Below are 24,774 nucleotides of genomic sequence, written 5' to 3' on the forward strand. Positions count from 1 at the left end.
AGTGCCTAGAATACTCCTGACCTGGTAACCTTAGTTAGCAACAACCTATGTCATGACTCATCTATAGCACATAGCATGGTTCTCAGCCAAGATGCTCCACACTGATTCATTCCCATGCACTTCCTGTGTGTTGACAGGAGTGTCAAGCCATTTCCTCTGTTATTATTATTTAGCTGAGTTCCTAACTGGTGTTATTTGTATGGCATGAAGAGTTGCAGGATGGGTTTGGGCTTCTGGGAACAGGTTTTCAATGACTGCTTATGTGCTAGTAGTCTATTACTCCAAGTTGAGTGGCAATAGGGACTCTATACACTGTTGCAGCATGCAAGCCCAACCTCTGAATGGCCAGGGACTCCATGGGCCTCAGCACTGGCCTGGGCTTCAGTTACCTTGGAATGAAGGTCAATGGAAAACTCTGGTGTCATTGGCTCCAGCACGGAGCAGACATGTCTCTTTGTCTCCAGCATCCAAGCATCATCACACAAAACTCTAATACACAGACAGCCCTTCCTTGGCCAATTGTGGAAGCCATATCCAGCCAGCTGAGGTGGGCCCACCAATGTCTCTATGGCAACAGAGCAGCCTTTAAAGATGTGAATGGCAGGTACTTAGCTGAGCAGCCAAGGCAAAGGAACAAAAGAACCAGCCTGGCTGGTTCAACAAGCTTCCCCCATAGATTCTAGCCTCCCATACAGGTTCAGAAGAGACCCACTGGCATGGATGACTTTAAGAGTATTTGAGAAATTGATGGTTATTGCTGGCTTCTAGACATGGTAGCAATGCTATCCATCCATGGTCAGAGGCAGCAATGCTTCTGAGTATCAGTTGCTGAAAACCACAGAAAGGGAGTGTCCTTGTGCTTGGGTCCTGCTTGCTGGTTTCCCATAGTAGGCATCTGTTAATCCACTGTGAGAACAGGATGCTGGACTAAATGGGCCTGATCCATCAGTCTCTTCTACTGCTCTCAATTCTTACTCTTATCAAACATGATTGTTCTACAGTATTTGAATCTTTATTCATGCTTGGATATTTTGAGAGTTTTCCTGCCCTTGCCCCTGCAGTATTCAAAGAGTATAAAGCAACACAGGCAGCCTATGAGGTTCAACTTATTTGCCCTTGAAATTCTCAAATTAAAGGCGTTGTGTGTGTATCTAATGATGACTTACAAGGGCCTCATTCAAATAATCTTGCTAATGTTCGTTCCTATATACACAGGGATGATAGCTTAACCTTCCTGACTCGTCAAACATGGCAACATCTGTTTGTTACATAATTTTATTTATGACTTAAGGGTTGTATTCAGGCGCCGGCACTTGCCCTGTATCTCCTGTTGTAAAGATGCAAGATACTCACCTTGCAACCACTGGGTGATTGAGTGTGACTCACAGTGGCCATCACCCAGTGTGCACGTCTAAAGATGTGGTAGGCAGATCCAATCCTTTCCTGTCCAGCAATCCACTCTTGAACCAAAACTGTGCTTAGTGGGCTCACAGCTGAAGTATGTCCACTTTTACTTGCAGCCGATCAAATAGAAATTTTAAGAAGTGCTCCATAGCACATTTCCTCCCTGTTGACTACCGAAACCAATTACACTAACTCGAAAAATAATTTAGCTGCTCTTTTTCTGTGCTCTGACCCAAAGCTTTCCTCCCACTGCTTCCTCAGGCAATTCAGCCTTCCTCCTCCATCCCTTTGCCCTCTCGATTGCTGTTTTAAAGGGAGATGTTTTGCCAAAGCCAGATCTGATGCTAATGAAGTACACCAGGGAGTTTTTGCATCTATTTTTGGAAGCAGATACCTTTCTAACATTTTCTATTAGCTGTCCCAAGGCTGGAGAGGGGGGTGGTAGTGGTGGGGAGGATCATAGCCATTCTGTGCTTGGCAAAAAGCAATGAGTCAGCTAAACTGGGCAGCAGCCAAAACTAAAAAAAAAAAAAAAAGCAGATGACTTGAAATGATTGTCCATGTAGAGCAATCTATGTATTCACACAATTTCTGGCTGTGTTTACCTTGATTTTGCCAATCATCCCAGTTGGAGGATGTCTTCACAATTCTACAGATCAAACCACACTGCTAAAAAGTGAAGCGTTTCTGAATGGTGGGAAGCCCATCTCTTGCAGAGCATAATGTCAAAGGATAGTTATCTTTGGATGCTGTCGGACCCCCGTTGCCTCAGCTCCCAGGGATAGCGGGAGTTGTACTTCAAGTGGAAGGCTACAGACTCCCACCCTCATATTGGGAACCAAAACTGTGCCTAAAACCAGAAATGCCATGGTCCCTACCAAAGAATTTGTAGAATCAGGGAGAACTGGAGTTTTCTCCCCTCCAAAGTATCGGGCAGGGGGAGAACCACAATGCAAAACACAGCAGGGGCAATTGAAGAAACATCTGCTGCAGCTGTTGTTCAACTCCAGATCCCATTCACCCTATTGGCCATGTGGGTTGGGGCTGATGGAGCCAACATCTGCAGGGCCAAAGGTTCCCTGTCCAGAGAAAGATATTCTTAAAAGGACTCTCAGCTTTGGCCATACTGCAGAGATGTGGTGATGGTGCTGCTGCTACTGGTGTGTTGGAGGCGCTCCTCATGGTCCCAAGTGCATGCAAGTCAAGGGCCTGGCAGGGATCTAGAGAAGCAGGACCAGTGGGGTGGGTGGGGAGTAGTGGAGGCTGGGGCAGTCAGGGTAGATCTCAGCTGTACAGCTGGTAGGAAAGAGCTGTTCCTGCTTTTAGATTGGCAAGGGGGGGATTTTTAAGACCCCCAATTCTACTGTCACACATCCAAACCTCTCCATGTATGCCCCACGAAGGACCATAAGGTCCATAAATAGCAACACCCTAGAGGTCCCAGGCCCTAAGGAAGTTAGATTAGCCTCAACCAGAGCGAGGGCCTTTTCAAAACCTGCTCCGGTCTGGTGGAATGCTCTGTCTCATGAGACCAGGGCCCTGCGGGATCTGATTTCTGTAAGACAGAGTTGTTCCACCTGGCCTTTGGCTTAGAATCAGTTTGATTCCCTCCACCTCTTTCTTTTTCCTTTCTCCTCCTGTGAAGAGGCTGCATCCTAATGTTTTAATGTTGCATTTTAATCTTGTTTTGTAAATTGTATTTTAAACAACTTGTTTTTATTATTGGTTGTTAGCCACCCTGAGCCCGGTCTTGGCTGGGGAATAAATAAAATTATTTTTATTATTATATATTGGTAAGGAAAGGGGATCTTGGATCTGTGACTTTCTGCCTCTTCCCTCCATCGTCTCCAGGATGGGCAAGGAGAGAGGTAGTCTGGACTGCAACTGAGTGGGAGAGATGGGACATGGTGGCAATTGTTTCAGGGCTGCTCTTATACCTGACCTCAGATCTTCCTCAGGTGGGATTTCAAGATTCTCTCACAAACCCTGATCCCGGGTTCTTCTGTATTTCTGTGCTGTGCATCTTTCTCTGCCAGTGACACACCGTGTTTGTGTATTAAACTCGTTTAATAAATAAATTAAAACTATTAGTTATGTAATTATATATACATAAATATATCATGTATATTAAATAATATCAACTATACTGCAAACACTTTATAATTAATTATATGGAAATTTAATTCCGTGTGTGGCCTGTGGGTTCCGTGTCAAATTATTCTTGTTGCCCGCTTGCTATGAGTTGTTGGATTGCCCTGTTTTAATAGATTATTTCTTGAAGGCGCACCTGCAACAAAAAACTACACACACCACCTCCCTCTACTGACAAATTGTGGCCAGCCACACTTTGGCAATAAAATCTTGTTCTACAGTAGAGAACTGGACTGCTGGAACACGGTGAAAGCATGAAGGCAGAGTTGACGTGAAGAGAAAAGGCAATGGACAGTATTCAGTGGTAGCCACACCTTGAGTAGCCCCACTGCAATGGGTCTACCCTGAGTATGACTAACACTGTGTACCACTCAAGGCCCTCATTTTAATAGCTCGCAGGTACAGCCCCTTCCTCTGCACAATTCAGACCCTTGGTGTACAGAAAAGCAGAGATTTCCACTTCAACTGTGAAGTCTTATCTCCTTCACTTCTTGATCTGCTACAAAGACACTGCTGGCCTTGTAAACTAAGCAGGATCGCACGGAATCAGTCTTTCCCCTTTGAGATTTTTTTCAACAATTAAACGGGTGGCGCTGTGGTTTAAACCACTGAGCCTCTCGGGCTTGCCAATCAGGAGGTCAGCAGTTCGAAACCCCACAACGGGGTGAGCTCCTGTTGCTCAGTCCCAGCTCCTGCCAACCTAGCAGTTCGAAAGCACCCCCCAAAAGTGCAAGTAGATAAATAGGTACCACTCCGGTGGGAAGGTAAATGGTGTTTCCGTGTGTTGCTCTGGTTTCGCCAGAAGCGGCTTAGTCATGCCAGCTGCATGACCCAGGAAAACTGTCTGAGGACAAACGCCGGCTCCATCGGCCAGTCAAGCGAGATGAGCGCCGCAACCCCAGAGTTGTTCACAGCTGGACTTAACTGTCAGGGGTCCTTTACCTTTATGCAGCATATAAATCTTATTGAACAAATAGATAACAAAGGAAGATTCTTCAACCAGCCGTTATCTCACTCTTTACAGCTACCTGCAATATGCTACATCATGTTTAGGTATTAAAACAAAAGAAAAACCCAGAATTAAATGCAATGAATACAATATATGTATAAATAGCAAAGGACGCAGTGTGTGGTTGTGATGTTAAAACCCTCAGGGTCAGGCCTCAAACTGCAATTTTGGGGAAATGTAGGCACACAGCCCACAAAGGCCAAAGCTCCCTCGCTCCTTATTGAATCACCCATGGAGACCCTCCTTCAGTTTACTGAAATGAGAGTGTGAGAATTATGACCATGCACACTTGAAAAAAGGCCTGCAGAGTTTCAAAATGGAAGGAGGGCACTTGGGAAGAGTGCCATCCGTAAGGAGACTGCTGGTTCCCAGCGTAGGTCTACTGAGAATGAAAACCTAAGGAAAATAACTTCTGGTACAGCTCCCTCAGCTAACCAACTATCAAAAAGAAATGCCATACCATCCACCTTCCTCCATCCAGCCCCCGCAAAAGAGTATTCAGACAGTTAGCTGTTTAAGTCAAAATAAAGCAGAATTAAACTCTACAGAAAGGAAGTACGACCAGTAAAACTATTTTGTAGGGTTCTTTTTTCTCCAAACTTTACTGTGGTGTCTCCAGACAATTTAGAAAACCAATTTGTGAGGATAAACGCCATTGGAAAGCGAAAAGGTTGAACGCAAATAGCCTCGCAGCTGAGGCACCTTCTTGATGATGGGCAAGAGCTGGGAGTCCACGTGCTTCTGGTCCGCCTTGCGTCGCTCCGTTATCTCGTATTTCTGAAAAAGCAGGACAGCACGTCAATCATTTGTTCACCCTTTAGCACCCTTTGCTTTAACAGGGAGCCTCCCCAGGGCCTACAACACCTCCTGCTTCCTCTTGGCTGCTGCTGTGGACTAGGATGCAAAGAACTACCGTATTTTTCGCTCTATAGAACACACTTTTTCCCCTCCAAAAATGAAGGGGGAAAGTGTGTGCGTCCTATGGAACGAATGCAGGCTTTCGCTGAAGCCTGGAGTGCAAGAGGGGTCGGTGCGCACCAACCCCTCTTGTGCTCCAGGCTTCAGAAAGCTATCCGCAAGCCTGCGGAGCCCGGTAGGAAGTTCCCGCCGGGCTCCACAGGCTTGCGGACAGCTGCCTGCAGCCCGAAGCCCGGGGAGTGCAGCGCTTTCCCCCACTGCCAGCCCCACAAGCTCAGGGGACAGCGGCAAGGCCTGCTCTTGAATGCACCTTGTTTTTGAGGGGAAGAACAAGAATTTTTTCCCCCTATGAGCAAAAAAAAAAAAAAAAAAAAAAACGGTACTTCAATATACCCAGTGACATTTAATTCTTTTTAAAATAGCAAAACCTCCTCTCTACACGCTTGCCAATGCCATTTCACAAAATGTTTCTGAAACTCCTGTTTGTCAAAAGCTCCCTTAGGGGTGGGGAGCAGCAGCAGAGGCTGCTATTTCCCCATCTATGGTGGGAAACTCACTTCCTGTACCGACACACCTGTGTGTATGCCATGGTCTAGGAAAAAAAATTGGGCACAGGACATCAGGCAGCAGTGATGTTTGTGTGCTGTGCTGGGCTGCCCTCCCTCCCAACCAAGCAATCTGTTTAAAGGCTAATTTTTCTGTAAAAAAAAAAAAAAATGTAGCAGATGAGCATGAGCTCTGCAAGCCAATGAATCCCCACAGAACATGGGTAGGCAAACTAAGGCCCAGGGGTCGGATCCGGCCCAATCGCCTTCTAAATCCGGCCCGCGGACGGTCTGGGAATCAGCGCATTTTTGCATGAGTAGAATGTGTGCTTTTATTTAAAATGCATCTCTGGGTTATTTGTGGGGAATAGGAATGCGTTCATTCCCCCCCCCCAAATTTTTTTAGTCTGACCCCCCCCCACAAGTTCTGAGGGACAGTGGACCGGCCCCCTGCTATAGAAAGTCTTTTGTTTACTGCAAGCTTAGGATAAAAGCTGCACCTAAAATCTGGTCCTATTTATTTTGTGGAAGGCAGGTCTTTTTCTGAAGGAGGTAGGCAGCCCAACTGTGCTAATACCAGGCCCCCATATTTTGCTGGACTACATCTGCCATCATTGCTAGCCAGGGCATTGGGAGCTGGAATCCAAAACATGCAAAGGGCCCAAAGTTGGAGAAAACTGTATATATCACACTAACACCATCACAACAGTCAAATGCACAATGCTGGGCTCACTTCTGTTCAGCAGTCCCCCAAGAGTCACTACAGTGGTACCTCGGGTTAAGTACTTAATTCGTTCTGGAGGTCTGTTCTTAACTTGAAACTGTTCTTAACCTGAAGCACCACTTTAGCCTGGTATATACTTCATTCAATAAATATTATGAACTTAGGGATATCAAAGATACATACAAAGTACTCTCAGATCCCCTTCTGATATTTTACATTCTGTGGTTAGAGCAAATAAGTTGAACAGCAGCAGAGCTTGGCAGTTTGTTCTAATCAAGGTGTTACTTGAGTTGTCAGGTGGGCCAAACCCCTCTCTGATATGCTATCTGGGGGATATTGTTTGTCCTGCTGGAGACTTGTTAATATAGTGGTACCTCGGGTTAAGTACTTAATTCGTTCCTGAGGTCTGTTCTTCACCTGAAGCACCACTTTAGCTAATGGGGCCTCTTGCCACCGCTGCACGATTTCTGTTCTCATCCTGAAGCAAAGTTCTTAACCTGAGGTACTATTTCTGCGTTAGCGGAGTCTGTAACCTGAAGCGTATGTAACCCGAGGTACCACTGTACAAAGATTTGGTGGCCTGCAAATCTACATCTGTTTTTTTCTCCAAGATTTGCTAACTCGTGGGTGCTCAAGACAGACAGACAGACAGACAGACAGACAGACAGACAGACAGACACACACACACACACACTTTGGCCCATCTTATTCACCCAGAAAACACACCCACCTCTTTCTCAGTGTCAAAAATTTCCCCCTCCTGGTGTTTGGGTTTACGCAGCCTCTTTTTCTTGAAGTAAAGATCACTGAGGTGCTTTGGAAGTTTCACACTGGAGATGTCAACCTTGGTTGAAGTGGCAATGACGAACTTCTGGTGAGCCCTGCGCAGGGGGACCCGGTTGATGGTCAGGGGACCTGCAGGCAAGACACAGGACAAGTGAATGACATACAGTGGCCTTGAGGCACCAGGAAAAGGCCCGGCTGGTATGTGTTTTGCTGCCATTCAAGCGGGACACAACGTTGCTGCTCTGCTCAAAGGAATCCACTGACTGCCCACCCCCAAGAAAAACAAAACAAGCAAATCCAGCTATTCTATACTCTCAAGAAAAATGCAGTCAGCACAGGAAACTGGCAAAACAGCCTGGGAATGACAGGAAAACACAGTTTTGTTTTTTTAAAAAAGTACATATTTATTGCCAAGTACCTGCTACTCCACCTTGGTTCAAGAACTTCCAGAGTGGCTTTCAGGGTAAAAAAGGAAACAGAAATAGAACTCAGAAGAGGCACAAATATTGTAGGGGTGTGGTTTCTTTGGGTCTTGAAAGTAATTCTGTAAGTGCCATTTGTCAGGTTTGGGTGTGACATTTACTGCTTTTTGCACAGTACTTTCTAAAGCAGTGCACACTGATGCTAAAAAAGGGATATGAGGGGTAAAATCCATTGATTCACCACACAATAGTGGGATTCCATGATTTGTTTACTGTAAGAAATTTATTTGAGAGATAACCAGAGTGCCACAAGTCTATTCAGATATCCATTCCACAGAATTTGTTCCCACGTGTGTATAGCTATGAATCAGCAAGTCCCCAGTTTGAACCTTGCCCCTGGCACGAAGTCACCAAATGGAACTCTTTCTCAAACTCAGCCCCTGCACTCACATCATGTGGGACAATACTGATTCACCTTTAGGGGCTGTTGCATGACATGGTCCCCCAGCTATTGCTGGACTCTGAACTGCCACCAGCCACAGCCAGCTTGGTCCATGGCCTGGCCAGCGAACCACAGTTCATCAACACCTGCAGGGTGACAGGTCCCCCATGCCTAGCGTAAGGGTTACAAATAGTTAGCACAAAGTTCTTTGAATAGGTCAAAGAGCTCTATGTGTTAAGTACTATTGGGGTAATATTTGAGGTGTACTTACTATATTCACTACTTCCACCCCATAATGGCTGTATTTGTTTTACTGAAGGAAATGAAATTTATTTAAGAGTCCCAATGCATCGAATAGTTAATCCAGGTGAGCAGAGATTACAGTGGTGCCTTGCAAGACGAAAAGAATCCGTTCAGCGAGTCTCTTCGTCTTGCGGTTTTTTCGTTTTGCGAAGCAAGCCCATTAGCGGCTTAGCGCTATTCGCGGCTTAGCGGATCAGCTGTTAAGCGGCTTAGCGGATCAGCTGATAAGCGGTTTAGCGGCTTGGGAAAAAGGGGGGGGGGAGGGGAAAAAAACCCGCAGGAACTCGCAATACATTTTCGTCTTGCGAAGCAAGCCCATAGGAAATTCGTTTTGCGAAGCACCTCCAAAACGGAAAACCCTTTCGTCTAGCGGGTTTTCCGTCTTGCGAGGCATTCGTCTTGCGGGGCACCACTGTATAGGAAAGCAAATGTTATAGGACCTAGCTGTCGATGTAAGATTAGCTTACCTGTTACAAGCAACAGACCACTTCCGAGCTGCTTCAGAAAGACCACACGCTAAAAACAAGACAGAGGAGGTTTGTAAATAGGGTGAAGGAACACCAATCACCTGCAAATAACACTAAACTATGGTTTAACCTTATGTCTGAAAACTGTCCATAGCTGAACTTTGGCTCGCTTACTGCTAACAACCACAATCTGAAGCCATGGTTTATGAACTGCAGGTTGTTTTAGAAAAGCAGATCATGGCTCAGCATAAGGGTCATTCACGGAGTTCCCTTTACCTTGCCTCGGTGGCGACCAGTGAGAAGGATCACAACAGTTCCTGGAGTTATTGAAGCCCGCAGCTTCCTCTTGTGTAGGGCAAAATTCTTTTTGCCATGACTCAGGAGTTTGCGGGGAACATCTTCTGTTGGGTAGTACCTTGGCTGAAAGGAGACGAATTATTAGCTTTCGCAGTCTAGTTTTGACTTCAGCACCCCCTTTCTTCCAAGAACTCATTCTTGACACTTTTAATGCTTGATGTGGAAAAATCCCAGCCATGTGTTTGCCCAACAGCCAAAAGGTCTAGCAGCCTCTCCAGCATACGGTGCTGGCATGTATGCAACCAATTCTGAAATCTATAGCTCTGAATGTGTTTTTGTGCAGCAAAGCATCACAGCACCGATGCAATTAAAGAAAGCTGCCTATGAAGTTTTCCATTCATCTGTCTTTAAACATATCAAAGCAAAGACAGACAACACCCCTACAGAGCACAAAATCAGACAGGTGGACACCTGCACAGATAAGGCCCCTTTTCTACTTTGCACAGAAATGGTGAAAATTGATAATGCAATGTTTAATTCTCTGCACAAATCTCAATTTGTTGGTTTTTTATCTCAATTTGTTTTTGAGCTTATTTGCATGGTAGGAATGTATCTTTTATTACAAAGGAAGAACATTAGGTGAGCATTCACCACACAAGGATTTAAAACATTCAGCTGTCACTTATACTTTACAGCAGGTGTGGCCTGCCACTTGTCTGTTGGACTGCAAACACTCACTGATCATGCAGTTTGGGGTAAATGGCAGATACGAGTCTGACAATACCCAAAGGGACAAATCTCTTAAACAAGAGAATAAGCAGGCGGTTGTTTTGATTCAAGTGTCACCTGCTACAGGTAGAAACATTTATGCAGACCACCTGTGATCATCCGTACACACTTTGCACAATCATGCTGCAACAGCAGCAGGCCACTGTATAATTCCTAATTAGTCAAGTCCAGATGTGTTCCTATTATCATGCTATTCCCCTTCCTGCACACAGCGGGGGAAGGGGCAGATTTCAGGCTCATGGGAACTGATTTCCCTTTCAGCAGAACCCCAAGATATAGCCCGTCAGGTGCAAAAGACACATAAGTAGAATTAAAGAACAGAGGCTATGCTACTATTGTACTTAAGTGTTCACAAGCACTGTGCTCACTAGTTCAGATGAAGGTTTCAGTCAGACTTAAAATTACACTTGATCCAATATTACTAAGTTGGCTATCAGCTGGCGATTCTGCACAGATCAGGCAAATTTGGCACATACAATTTTGTCATATCCTGTAATTGCTTTCTTTTGTGAAGGGGCTATAGGTTTCAATAATACAGCACTAAATACTGCTTTAATTCATTTTTTTATTAACTATTTTATTCTGTTTTTCAACAGATACAAAATGAAGTAAGCAACAAAATCAAAAACAGGAAACAGAAGGGATAAAGAATCAAAGTATCTTAGGCATGTATGGTATTTACTTTACACGCCGCTTGTTATAAAATACTTCAAAGTAGTTTGCAAATAAAGTTATAAGAAAAATTAAGACCTTCAAAAAGTGAAACAGACTAAAAACAGATTAAAACCTGTATCAACTTTATAAGAAAACATGTCTCTTTAGCAGGTGCTGAAAACTACCACTGAAGGTGCCTGCCTCATATAAATATAAAAGAGATGGCGTCTTATTTGCATACCCGACGGTCACCTCCAGACTGGATTATTGTAACTCGCTCTACGTGGGGCTGCCCTTGAGACTGACCCAGAAACTCCAGCGGGTGCAGAATACCGCGGCGAGACTCCTTACGGGGTCTTCGCTGCGAGATCATATTCATCCGGTACTATACCAGCTGCACTGGCTCCCGGTGGAGTACAGGATCAGGTTTAAGGTGCTGGTTTTAACCTTTAAAGCCCTATACGGCCTAGGAACCTCGTACCTACGGGACCGCCTCTCCTGGTATGTCCCACAGAGAAATTTACGTTCTGCAAATAAAAACATCCTGAAGATCCCAGGCCACAGAGAGGTTAGGCTGGCCTCAACTAGAGCCAGGGCTTTCTTGGCCGCGGCTCCAATCTGGTGGAACGCTCTGTCACAAGAGACTAGGGCCCTGCGGGACCTGACATCTTTCCGCAGGGCCTGCAAGACAAGAGTTGTTCCACCAGGCCTTTGGTCAGGGCGCAGACTGACCCCCTCCTCTGGCAATCTGCACAGAATTTTGCTTGATGGTTGCCATCAATTTGATTTTAATTAATTTTATAATGAATGTTTTTAGAATGTTGGATTATTTTGATTGTTGTTAGCCGCCCTGAGCCCAGCTTCGGCTGGGGAGGGCGGGATATAAATAAAATTTATTATTATTATTATTATTATTATTATTATTATTAGTGGTTGAACTGCATAGTTACCCGAGACTTCTGGAACAATATTTATGATGAACTTAGAATATTTAAACTTAATTTAAAAAAAAGACCAGAAACCCTCCTTCTAGGCATATTTCCAACAGAAATAGGAAAAAATATAAAAACATTGTTCATGTATGCAGCAACGGCAGCCAGAATATTAGTGGCAAGAAATTCAATACCTACAATAGCAGAGTGGCAAGCCCTAATGATAGAATATCTACAGCAAGCAGAGATGACAGGGAAAGTAAGAGATCAATCTAAACAGAATGTATACAAAGAATGGAGAATATTTAAAGAATATCTAAAAAATTATTGTAAGAATAAGAATCTCCTGGCAGAACTAGAGTGATTCTTGTACATAAAAGGTGGAAATGATATTAGGTTCGGACGTACGGAAATAATTAAGTTAATTTGAGATTGTGCATTATAAAGGAAAGAATAGATATAGTAAATGAAAATATTTGGAAGCCTTTTTTAGCTGATTTATAGTAATGTTTTTGTTCTTTTTTGTGAGTTTGTAAATATGATATGGCATTTACATATATGAAATGTACAGTGGATGCTTGGGTTGCGAACATGATCCGTGCGGGATGCACGTTCACAACCCATGTTTGTGCACGTGCAGGTTGCAATTCGGTGCTTCTGCGCATGTGCAAAACACAATTTAGCGCTTCTGCACATGCGCGGCCGCCAAAACCCAGAGGTAGCCCGTTCCGGTACTTCCGGGTTTCGGAAGTCCATAACCCAAAAAAATGCAACCTGAAGCGGGTGTAACCTGAGGTATGACTGTATAGGATTATGTGGATTTTTTTCTCTTTTCCTTTTTATTTTCTTTATTTTCTCACTTTGTGTCTGTATTAAATGTCATTGCATCTTGATTTTTCTTAATTCAAATTAATAAAGATTTAATTAAAAAAGATATAAATATAATAGTTCAGTAGCACAGGATAGAAAGCATGGTTGCCTCCATATAATTCTGAATTACATTCTGTCATTGTGGAAGCTATCAGACAACATACGAAGGAATCCAAGGGCCCTCATGACTGCAAAGGGATTGATCCTGTAACACCAGATGGACAAACTCTTGCCAACTGTTAAGCAAGTAATAGAGTGAGAACCTTGCTGAAACACTTGTATCTGTATGTGCAGCCTGTCACAAGACAGCAAGTTCTGGATAGTGAGCATCTATTGAACTGTATATGCCTAAGCTGACTTTCTTTGTAATCAGAAGTATATTGCTGTGTATCTAAATCTGTCTGCTTGGAGCAGCACTGTGAGCTGGAAAATGCTTGTTTATGTGTGGATACACATTGCTGCATCCCTCCTCCCTTTGATTCACCTTTCTTGTTTTATAAAAATAGTATTAATAATCATTTAAAAACAGGGTGCCTCTTAGCACATTCTGAGCCAAAGAATTTGCTTTCAGTACCGTTAACAGGGTGAAATGGAGCTCAGAATGATTCCATGCAATAGTCCACTCCTGGTTCACTTACTTCACTTTAGTAGCCCAAAAGTGGTTTGTTGTCCAGTAGGGTACGTGGGAACCTAAAGCCCTTGCCAACCTATTGCAGATTCTCCAGAGATTTACCAGTAGATCCTGGTAGATTTACCAGAGCCCTTCACGGCCTAGGACCCTCGTACCTACGGGACCGCCTCTCCTGGTATGCCCCACGGAGAGCCTCAAGGTCCATAAATAATAACACCCTAGTGGTCCCAGGCCCTAAAGAAGTTAAGATTGGCTTCAACCAGAGCCAGGGCCTTTTCAACTCTGGCTCCAGCCTGGTGGAACGCTCTGCCTCATGAGACCAGGGCCCTGCAGGATCTGATTTCTTTCCGCAGGGCCTGTAAGACAGAGTTGTTCCGCCTGGCCTTTGGCTTGGAGCCAACTTGATTCCCTCTCTCTCTCTTTTTTTTCTCCTCTTTCTTTCTTTTCCTTCTCCTGCGATGAGGCTACATTTTAATATTTTAATGTTCCATTATTTTAATGTTGTATTTTATTTTTGTTTTTAAGTTGTAATCATTCATCTTGTTTTTATTATTGCTTGTAAGCCACTCTGAGCCCGGCCTTGGCTGGGGAGGGCGGGGTATAAATAAAAAAATATTATTATTATTATTATTATTATTATTATTATTATTATTATTATTATTATTATCTAACTGTGGCCCAGTGCTGCCATACAGACTGTTGAAGCAGCCAAATTTCTTTGAGAGGAAGACATTAAGCTACGTATTTGAAGAGAACTTTAGCACCGAGAACACCCTAGTCTAAAGTAATTTTTTGATTTTTTTACTAGTCAGCTTACCCACAGATTAAGTCATCTGTTATGCCTAAAAAGAACGAAAGAACCAACTTTTGTATCTGTACTCTGGCTGCACTTAGCCCCCACTAGGCAGAATGTGCTCCCCCAAAGCGAGTTTTCAAGCCTGATTAATTTTTGCTGTGCTCCGTTATTCATAAGGGAATTGCAGCATTTAATAGATGACATGCAAGCACCTGTAGCTTGACACCTCCCCCTGAAAAAAATTCTGCTGCAACCTACTTTTTATTCCCCATTTATTATGTGGGAGTGGCAACAGGAAGAGGGAAAGTGGTCAGCTAGCAAGTGTACAGCGTAGGTGTAATTTGAGACCAGACCTGGCACATTCAAACTTGAAAGCCTTAACTGCTACAGTGCACCAGCTTACAGACAAGTTCTTACCATTTTGCGAAGTTTGACCACCCTGTTGCCTCCATTCTTATCACCTCCAACAGGCTTCGTGATAGTAGCTGGCTCTTTCTCTCTTTTCTTCTTTTCTATCTGAAGACAAAACAAAACACAAACTACTTTAAAAATATATCTGCATATATTTGTATAAAAATATACTAGCTTCCAATGCAATGCAGAACAGAAGCTCTGCTGCCTCATACTTAAAATCTGGCTGAGATTCAGCCAGGTGCCTCTGATAAGTTCACAAAAGCTGAGCCCAGTCAAGACCCTTCCCCTTTTGCTTGTTCCAGGCACCTGATATTCAGAGGTACACTGCCTTTAAATGTGGAGGTTCAATGTCACCAACATGGCCAACAGCTGTTGAGATATGAATTTATTATTACGGTGAGACCAACCTGATTAAGATTCAACAGCCACCGAAGGTGCAACTACAAGCTCTCTTCCTCCCTTCACTGGTGGAAGAACATTCAGCCTCATCAGCTGCCCAGGAATTGCAGGATTAAAGGGAAGCAAACTCTGGCATCTGCCATCAGACCCAGAGCCACTGGGAGGATGTGCACCCTGCCTCCCAGGAAGTACATCACAGTAAGGGCCCCAACAACTGGTCAAAAAAGAGAACGCTGCAGAGGTCTTGCTGCCCTCCCCACGCCAAGAAGATCACTTATAAGAACCAGTGTCTGAGTTGGGTTTATTCCTCATTCCTGTCTCCTTTTCCACTGAACAGCAGGGTAAAAATGAAATCTATCTAGCCCTTTTTAAAAGCCTTCATCAAACTGCACACCAGCAAATGTTCTGTATGTTAAATGGCAGCTTGTAAGTTATGCAGCTCTACCTACTATGAGCTCTGAAAGATTGCTATTTTACCTTAGTTTCTGGAGCTTTGTACTTGCGCTTGTACATAGCCTTCCGAGCATACATGGCAGACCGGGAATACTTCCCAATTCCCCGGGCCAGCACTGGGTTGCGGCTGGCATGAACCTTCCGAACCCTCTTTGCTTTCTTCTCGCCCGCCATCTAGAAAGCAGAGAAATCAACGTTAGCAAATTGCAGAACATAAGCAAGAAAAAGGAAAAGAGCATCACACAATGGAAAAAGACATTTAAGGGGTTTTTTTTTTGTTTTAAAAAAGTTTCTAGCCCTCAACATTGCACAACAGTTACAATCAATACAGCATTGCTTCATTGGGATAAAGAATAGTTCTGAAATATAAAAAACGAGCTACAGTAGTAGCATGGAACTAAAACAAAGACCACATTCTTTAATGATAACAGGCCTCTTCTTGTTATCCTAACTTTCAGATATGTTCTCTGATACACACACACACACACATATACGTGTATGTGGTGGCAATTATCCATTATGAAGCAGACTAGTCCACAAAAACTTATGTTGCAATATTGGCTGCGTACACAACTATAATTTAAAGCACACAGATTCCCCCAAAGAACCTTGGGAAATGTAGTTGGTTAAGGGTGCTGGGAATTTTGCTCTGTGTGGAGTAAACTTTAGTTCCCAGAATTTTGGGGGGGAAGCTATGAGCATTAAATATATGGTGGCCATGGAACCACTGATGTCTATGCTACACTAGATATGTTGCAGTCTCCCTTTGGTCTTTTAACTCTGTACGTCAGTTAGCTTATGTACATGAAGCTTACCCCGAGCTGTTATCTATGCTAGATCCAATGCAAATTTATTTATAACAACGCCAAAGTAATTGATGATAGCTTTCCTAAGCAAGCTCAGGTAGGATTACAGCTCTAGCCTCCTAGAAGAGAGGGAAGGCTTGTTTTAAGAATATAACCAGGGCATGCTGGAACCATCCTGTTCTGAAAGTGGCCAACCACATTCCTGTGGGAAGCCTGCAAGCAGGACCAAAACACAAGAGTCCTCTCTCCTCCTACGTTAGGAGCATTGTGGCCTCCAACTGTGGAGGCAGAACATAGCCATCATGGCTAGTAGCCATTGATAGCCTTCTCCTCAATGAATTATAAGAACAGAAGAATAACCTGCTGGATGGGAAAACCCGCAAGCAACACTCTTCCCCACTGGTCGAAAAGGTTAAAAAATATTATATTTAGACAAAATGCCCACTTCACGACTGGCATCCTATAGGCACTTTCCTGCTTTTCATAAATAAGGCATCAGAGGTCAGCTGACTATTTAAAAAAAAGCTGTAAGGAGGGGACAAAAGTCACAAAGAACTCCTGGCCAACTGGTCTACAGAGATATTCCCATGTCGGACTTGAACACACGACCCTTTTCTCGTGCTCAAAGACCCAACCCAATGCACCAATCAAGGACCATCCACAAAACATGCCACGCATCGAGGCTGGTGAAATCGTGGCCTAGAAGAGACAGTATTAGGATGGGCAGAGCGCGACTCTGGAGAAACACCTGAGACACGCGTTGAGTCTTTCCCACGTAGCCACGACCATCCCCAGAGGGCGAAAACCATTTGCAAGATGGTGCGGCTAAGAAGCCGGCAGCTCCTCCCGTTGAAAAACCTTTCAAGCGACCTGTTGGGTCGGAGATGCTTCCCCCTCTCCACCCCCGTCGCCAGACACCCAAGAACAGTGACAACACGTGTTCCTCCTCTGAACCGCGCGCCTCTTCGGTGCAATACGGCAGCCCCCTGCAAACGGCCGGCCTGCCAAGCGAGTGAATCCGCGACGGCATAAAACTCCGGCGGCGCCTGCCGGGGAATCCCACCCCGCCGGCCAAAAGAACAGCCCCGCAGCGCCCGCCGCACGTCCGCCGAGGAGCCTGCTCCTATCCGAACCTCGCTCGGTGCCTCTTTAAGGCGGATGGCAGCGGATTATAACGGCGGGCCTGAGGAGCGAAAAGCCACCACGACGCCATACTTACCTTCGGAGAAGGGAAAAAGAGGCAATATCCGGGACCTCGGCGCAAAAGAGAAAGCGGGCGTGACGTCACCGCGCGCGACCCAAGGCACTCTGGGGGATGTAGTTTACTGTGCTGTAACCTTCCCACAGTTTGACTTCAGCCCCAAAGGCTCACTCCACTATTGTCTCCCGAGACAGCCGGATGCCAACTAACTTTGTGGTCGTAGCTGCTATTCCGAAAGGAGCATAGATAGGCATGATATCAATTCCTTGCCTAATGATCCTTAGCAAGGAATTTGCCTTTCCCCTGGTTGCTATACACTGGATCAACATCTTCATTATTACAATTAATTTATTAGGTAAAGGTAAAGGTACCCCTGCCCGTACGGGCCAGTCTTGCCAGACTCTGGGGTTGTGCGCCCATCTCACTCAAGAGGCCAGGGGCCAGCGCTGTCCGGAGACACTTCCGGGTCACGTGGCCAGCGTGACATCGCTGCTCTGGCGAGCCAGAGCCGCACACGGAAACGCCGTTTACCTTCCCGCCAGTAAGCGGTCCCTATTTATCTACTTGCACCCGGAGGTGCTTTCGAACTGCTAGGTTGGCAGGCGCTGGGACCGAGCAGCGGGAGCGCACCCCGCCACAGGGATTCGAACCGCCGACCTTTCGATCGGCAAGTCCTAGGCGCTGAGGCTTTAACCCACAGCGCCACCTGCGTCCCAGCGCCACCTGCGTCCCAGCGCCACCTGCGTCCCAATTTATTACTTGCCTTCTAATTAATTTATTACTTGCCTTCTAAACCACTGTCTATAGACGATTTGCACATAAGATAAATATACACATTAAAACAGTTAAAAACACAAATACAGCAAATGCATTTAAAACCGGACTAAAATCCAAACAAGTGGACACTACAGTGGTACCTCGGGTTACATACGCTTCAGGTTACATACGCTTCAGGTTACAGACTCCGCTAACCCAGAAATAGTACCTTGGGTTAAGAACTTTGCTTCAGGATGAGAACATAAATCGTGTTCCGGCGCGGCAGCGGCAGGAGGCCCCATTAGCTAAAGTGGTGCTTCAGGTTAAGAACAGTTTCAGGTTAAGAACAGACCTCTGGAACGAACGGACCCGAGGTACCACTGTAGTGGTAAAGACCCATTTATCCAGCTGACAAAGCCTGTTGGAACAAAAAAACCCTCTTCAACAGTTTCTGGAAAGTGTAGACAATGGGCGCCTTTCAATCTCAACAGGGATGCTCTTCCAAAGAACAGGGACAGCCACATTAATGCCCTGCTCCGAGTTACTGCAGAACATGTTTCTGAGATCTTTGGAGCTTGCAGCAGAAAATCTCCCACAGGTCACAGGGAACTACGGGCAGTTCATGAACACTACCAGTGGTGTCCAAACTTTTTTCAAAGAGGGCCAGATTTGATGAAGTGAAGGGCTGTGAGGGCCGACCACAGTTGTTAATCTTTCTTTAGGGCTGAAGTTGTTGAGGTATTTTTATGATTTTACCCCAGGAAATAAACTGCCACAGGGGCTGGACCCACCAGCAGACTGGATTAGGCTCCCGAAACAGACTTCGGACATGCCTGCCTTATACTGTACTATAACTGTTAAGTTGTGGGTGAACATATCAGACGACACAGCGATTCTTCAAACAGCTCTTTTTTATTCACAGGCCAGGACAGAACTGAACTGAAGGGTTCAGTCAGCCTGCTTATATAGAGCTCCAGTAGAACGTTACTGTAACAACTTTCTAAAACTATCCAATCACTGAACGTCACTTTCAATCCCTTATTTGCATAACTATCTACAGTATCCCCCTGCTGGCCCAGGGTGAGAACTTCAGTACATAACAATAACACACTTGGTTTTCAGGGTTCCACAAGAGTCTTTGCTGTTTTCCTATTCAGCAATACAAAACATTACAAAAGGAGCCATCTGTCATAAAACATGCTTTATGATACGTTTCCTTCTTTTATCATAACACAATATAAATAACAAACCTTTTGGTCTCAGAGTGTGGTCTGAGAGCTTTTGGTTGGTGCTTTGGATAGTTGACGGCTTGAGAACCACTGCTTTGGGTTTCGTGATGGAAGAAAGGTGGGGTGTAAATGTAATAAAATTGGCAGTTCTCTGAATATCATGTTTGTTGAAAGCTGGCTGTGTTTTGTTCATTACTGGAAGATATATGGATGAATATTATTTTTGTAAATTATGGAATGTATAATAATTCTAATTTATTAAAATACATTATATATTATATTCATATCCTACATTGTAAAATAGTACATTAAAGACTCATACACTTATTATTGGCCTGAGTATTCATGATCGAGAGTAGATTTTATCAGATATATGAAGTTAGGAAGTTAGATAAAGTCGAAATAAATAAAATAACTAAAAAAAAAGTGCAGTAACAGCTTAGAGACTAAGTTTGTTCTGGGCACAGTATAAGCTTTCGTGTGCATGCACACTTCTTCAGATACACATGCACACCAAAGCTTATACCCAGAACAAACTTATCTGGCCTCTAAGGTGCTACTGGACAATTTTTTAGTTTTTTTATTTATTTCGACTGCGTCAGACCAACACGGCTATCTACCTGAATCTACAGTCAGATATAGGTGTAAGGACAAGTTCAAGCAGTGAAGCCAAATTGCAAAAAGCACGGACTGTAGCAATTCTGCTACAGCTTTCAGGCATGCAAATAAAATCTGGAAATCATTCACATCAGGCGCTGGTAACCGAACCACCCAGATTTGCAAACTAGCAGAAAAAAACATGCAGGTATGGAAAGGGTGCCAACCATAGAAACGCGGCTGTCTAGAGCTTTCCGCCAAGAGCGGCTGCTTCCCAATGAATACCAGAACTCGAGGCTGCGTGCCTCTCTGCCCTCGGCTGTCTCTATGGTCATTCTAGGAGGCGTCCCTTTTCCTCCACTGTGGGCGGGACCCGCCGCCGCCGCGTCGCGGGCGTGTGACGCGCTAGTGGCTGCGACGCTTTGCTCTGTGTGGCTCTCCCTCCCAGGCCCTGAATGCGGCCGGGCCCGGGTTGGTTTCTGCTCCCCACCTCCCGGGCCGGGCTCCCCGTGAGGCGACGGGGCCCCATGTGAGAAAGCCGGAGACGGAAAGATGACCTCGAGGAGGTGAGCGGGGAAGAAGGGCAGGCCCCGCCCCTCCGCTCTTCCTGTGGGGGAAGGGGGCTTGGCCCCTCCCCACTGCTGTTGCCATGGGGACAGGTGGGGGGGGGTAGCCCCAATCCCTCAGGTCCTTAGTGGGGTGGGGTGAGGTGGGGGGCGGCCTTTCCTTTGCCGCAGGACAGGCTGTACGGGGGCCGGGGGGGCGGAGAAGCAAAGGGGCTCCTTCCCCCTGCAATGAAGACAGCCCCCAGGTCAAGCCTGGCGAAGAGAGCGAGCTCGTACTCTTCCTCTCCACACCATGTATTTAAAAGCACATGCAACGCCACGTTTAAAGCCCATGAGAGAGTCCCAATGAACCCTGGGAACTGTAGGTTGCCCAGGGTGCTGGGAATTGTAGCTCTCTCTGTGTGTTGCAGCTCCCAGGATTCCTTCTGGGGGCGGGGGAAGTCATGGTGTGCTTGCTTGGAATGTGTGCCGGATGCGGGTCGCAGCCAGATCCCTTGGCCAAGCCTTGCCTCGCTGCAGAGATTTGTGGGGACTGTGCTGGACTGTGTGTAGGGGAGGGAGGGGACTTTGGAGGCCAGGAACACCGATGTTCCCAGAACATATAAGCCAGGGGCTTTACAAGGCTTAAAGGTTCACGGGCAGCCAAGCAACCCATGTTCCAAGGAAAGGTGGCTTTGGGAATCTACATCCTCTCTCATCTTTTGCATAATTGAGTGTGCTCTTATCACTTCACCTGTCTCTACTACACCATATATCAAAAGTTCCCCTCTTAGCAAACTACAGTTCCCATGATTCTTTGGGGAAAGTCATGTGTTTTGAATGTGTGTTGGATGTGCGTTAAGCGCATGGTGCAGATCTGCCCTGCTTCTTCACAAAAAAGCTCCCTACTGCAAGATGTGGCTATCAACTTTAAATGTCTATGGCTGTTCTTTGCTCTCTTGTTTTGGTAATGTGATTGGCTGTTTTGTTTTTGATCCTTCTTCGTGCAATGCATTGCTAATTTGTGGAATTTGTGGAATTTGGATCTGTATCTTGCTGTATTGTTGTGCTGGATGTTTTCTGTGTTTTAAATATTTCCCAGAAGCCCTAAAAGGTAGGGTAGAAATGTATTAATAAAAATTCCCACTGCCAGATGGGGTGGTGACCACTAGCTGTAGAAGGGGATTTTAGGCAAATTAAGAACTGAAGAAGAACCCTGCAAAAGCTCACCTAGACTAGCGTCCTACTTTCATAATGGCCAGCCAGATGCCTTGAACAATTTGGAATGTGTCCTTGAACTGTCATAGTTCCCTCGCTTGCCTATTATAGGAGTGTTGAAAACTCAGACTTTTGTATTGCTGGAATGTTGCCTATTGTACAAAGGTATCCTGTTCTCGCAGTGGCCAGCCAGATGTTTCTGGACAGCCTGAGTGCAACAGCACCCTCCCAGCTTGTGATTCTCAGCAACTAGTGTTCAGAGGCATGCTGCCTCCTACAGTGGAATTAGAACATAGCTATCATGACTGTTCTTTGATATCCTTATTCTCTAAGAATTTGTCTATACAGTGATACCTCAGGTTACATACGCTTCAGGTTACATACGCTTCAGGTTACACACTCCACTAACCCAGAAATAGTGCTTCAGGTTAAGAACTTTGCTTCAGGATAAGAACAGAAATCAGGCTCCGGAACGATAAGAACAGACCTCCGGAACGAATTAAGTACTTAACCCGAGGTACCACTGTACCCTTTTTAAAGCCATACAAGTTGGTAGCCATGACTACATCTTGTAATGAATTTCATAGTTTTAACTATGTGATGTATGAAGAAGCACCTATGGTACTTTTGACCTCATTGGACAGCCCTAAGTTCTCATGTTATGAAAGCTGGATAAACACTTTCTCCACACATTAGTTTAGTGATGGCTGTGTGAAATCTCCAGGTTCAGAGGCAGTCTGTCCTGAATGTCAGTTGTTGGGGGGCAACAGAGAGTGCTTATGCCCTGCCTTGTCTTGTGGTCATCTTTCTGCCAACTCTGAGAAGTAGGTTGATGGACCAGAAACAGCTTTGGTCTGATCTTTCAGGGCTGCCATTAAAGTCTTATGGGCAAATGAGAACAGTGCCCAGGCATTTTGGTCGCAAGTGGTTGAAAGCCAGGTGCAAAATGTGCCTGACGTCTGGCTCGTTTCAAACACCTCCCTCTATTAAAATTTGTCAGTTTTGTATTCCGTACCCTCCTGGTCAGGGACGTGGTTGGCGCTGTGGGTTAAACCACAGAGCCTAGGGCTTGCTGATCAGAAGGTCGGCGGTTCGAATTGTTGCTGGGTCCCTGCTCCTGCCAACCTAGCAGTTTGAAAGCACGTCAGAGTGCAAGTAGATAAATAGGTACTGCTCCTGCGGGAAGATAAACAGCGTTTCCGTGTCCTGCTCTGGTTCGCCAGAAGCGGCTTAGTCATGCTGGCCACATGACCCGGAAGCTGTACTCTGGCTCCCTCGGCCAATAAAGCGAGATGAGTGCCGCAACCCCAGAGTCGGCCACGATTGGACCTAATGGTCAGGGCTCCCTTTACCTTTACCCTCCTGGTCACATTTTTTGATTGGATGTTATCTCAGTTCCTTTTAAATACCAGTTCTACTCCAGCATTGCCAAGCATATTCATTTTTAATTCCTGATTTTGTTTTATTGATAAGAGCCCTTTATATTTCCTTCTATTCCCCACTGTAGGTGAGGTATAACCTGTCATATATTTGATTACATTAGCAAATAATTTCAAAAAAATGCTTCCTGCAGGCCCGCCACCATTTTCTTCTTCTCTGTATTTGTAAAATGGCATAGCCCGCCTCAGACCCTAGAATCAGGGTGGTATATCAGCCTTAAATGAGTGTCTGACGTCTGAGTGCTGTTGTTCCGATCACATTTCCGGAACCACTTGGCATAACTTGTTGGCCTACGGCTGACTTGATACACCCCCGAATCCTTCTATTTTTGGCCATTGACAAAATGCCGCTTCCCACCTTGAGCCAAATATACATGGAGCCCCAGATAGCCTTGGAACAAAAGTTACAAATAGAGCAGCCACCTCGGCAAGTGACTGCCGGAACTCCCATTCTTCCTCTGGGTTCCATTAGATGGGTTGAGTCTGGGGCTTTTTATGGTCTCTGCTTCAGGTTTTCAAAATGGCTCCTTTAAATCCCACAGCCAAACCCCCACAAAATTCTGTGGCAGCCATTAAGATTTTGCCAGGTGCTGTTAGCTTGCATTTCATAATCTGTGAAATGGAAAAATGTTGCTGGTGGGCTGTGATGGTGGGTGGTAGAAGGTCAGAGGAAAAGAGGTATTGAAAAAGAATGGGCAGTGTGGGGAATGGCGAGAAGTGATTTTCAAGCTGCCCCCTGCCCCTCACAGCTCTAGCCTCCGCCCTTCCTGAAGCCAAAGACTCACTTAGTCTTGAGTGACCATGCTCCACCTGCAGTGGAACCCCATTTTGCATCAACTTGCCTGCTGAAGAACATTTGTCTATCAGAAGTCTTGAAGGCCACAGAGGATGATGGGGAATTTCTGAGGTGCATGTTCAGTGGTTCATATAGAGAAGCCTTTGCCAACCGTCAGCCTGGTGGGAGTTGTAGTCCAGGTTGGCAAAGACTGATGCTGAGCATTGGTAGATTGGTTGTGATGGGCAAGCTGAAGCTTTTCTGCTGTTGCTGATTCCTTTTTTTCAGCAAGTAACATCTGGTGAGGTTTTATGGAATGTGGTTTTGACCAGTTCAGATTAATTTCCAACCGGAGTTTGTGCTACCTATGGTTTACACTTGATTTTTGAAAGCCGCCCTGAGAACGTTTCTGCCTAAAGGGTGGGATCAAAAGGTAAAGGGGACCCCTGATCATTAGGTCCAGTCGTGGCTGACTCTGGGGTTGCAGCGTTCATCTCCCTTTACTGGCCGAGGGAGCCGGCGTACAGCTTCCGGGTCATGTGGGCAACATGATTAAGCCGCTTCTGGCGAACCAGAGCAGCGCACGGAAACACCGTTTACCTTCCCACCGGAGTGGTACCTATTTATCTACTTGCACTTTGACGTGCTTTCGAACTGCTAGGTTGGCAGGAGCAGGGACCGAGTAACAGGAGCTCACCCCGCCGTGGGGATTCAAACTGCCGACCTTCTGATCGGCAAGACATAGGCGCTGTGGTTTAACTCACAGCGCCACCCGCATCCCGTAAAGGGTGGGATAGAAATG

General features: G+C 45.4%; 2 protein-coding genes and 1 long non-coding RNA gene across 3 annotated transcripts in view; 1 reads left to right on the forward strand and 2 right to left on the reverse strand.

Annotated features, from left to right (window-relative positions):
* Window positions 1-5,137: 5,137 nt before the first annotated feature.
* RPL6 (ribosomal protein L6) lies at window positions 5,138-17,449 on the reverse strand. Its single transcript, XM_083750343.1, has 6 exons — window positions 15,431-17,449; window positions 14,558-14,656; window positions 9,448-9,591; window positions 9,172-9,220; window positions 7,482-7,666; window positions 5,138-5,341 (listed from the first exon to the last, which is right to left on the reverse strand). The coding sequence occupies exons 1-6, from the start codon at window positions 15,578-15,580 to the stop codon at window positions 5,189-5,191; spliced, it is 780 nt and encodes a 259-aa protein (XP_083606469.1). The 5' UTR covers window positions 15,581-17,449; the 3' UTR covers window positions 5,138-5,188.
* A 1,087-nt stretch (window positions 17,450-18,536) lies between these two features.
* Window positions 18,537-24,774, reverse strand: part of LOC310849765 — a 320,102-nt gene continuing 313,864 nt past the window's right edge. Inside the window, exons 2-4 of the long non-coding RNA XR_014567070.1 lie at window positions 23,117-24,720; window positions 20,223-22,777; window positions 18,537-18,587 (exon numbers count right to left, since the gene is read on the reverse strand). This is a non-coding gene — a long non-coding RNA (uncharacterized lncRNA). The remainder of the gene's footprint in view (window positions 18,588-20,222; window positions 22,778-23,116; window positions 24,721-24,774) is intronic.
* Window positions 20,421-24,774, forward strand: part of PTPN11 (protein tyrosine phosphatase non-receptor type 11) — a 34,923-nt gene continuing 30,569 nt past the window's right edge. The window contains exon 1 of the mRNA XM_083750225.1: window positions 20,421-20,561. Within this exon, the coding sequence (XP_083606351.1) occupies window positions 20,548-20,561 (14 nt within the window). The 5' untranslated portion in view covers window positions 20,421-20,547. The remainder of the gene's footprint in view (window positions 20,562-24,774) is intronic.

Source organism: Podarcis gaigeae (assembly GCF_964106915.1).
Source record: "Podarcis gaigeae genome assembly, chromosome: 8".
Taxonomy (NCBI): domain Eukaryota; kingdom Metazoa; phylum Chordata; class Lepidosauria; order Squamata; family Lacertidae; genus Podarcis; species Podarcis gaigeae.

Excerpts from the sequence above, each read along its gene's own strand:
- RPL6 (XM_083750343.1), bottom strand. The coding sequence starts at position 15,580 with ATGGCGGGCGAGAAGAAAGCAAAGAGGGTTCGGAAGGTTCATGCCAGC. Across the intron at positions 9,221-9,447 it reads CTGGTCGCCACCGAGGCAAG|CGTGTGGTCTTTCTGAAGCA; the intron begins GTAAAGGGAACT and ends TCTTGTTTTTAG. Across the intron at positions 7,667-9,171 it reads TGGTCTGTTGCTTGTAACAG|GTCCCCTGACCATCAACCGG; the intron begins GTAAGCTAATCT and ends TCTTGCCTGCAG.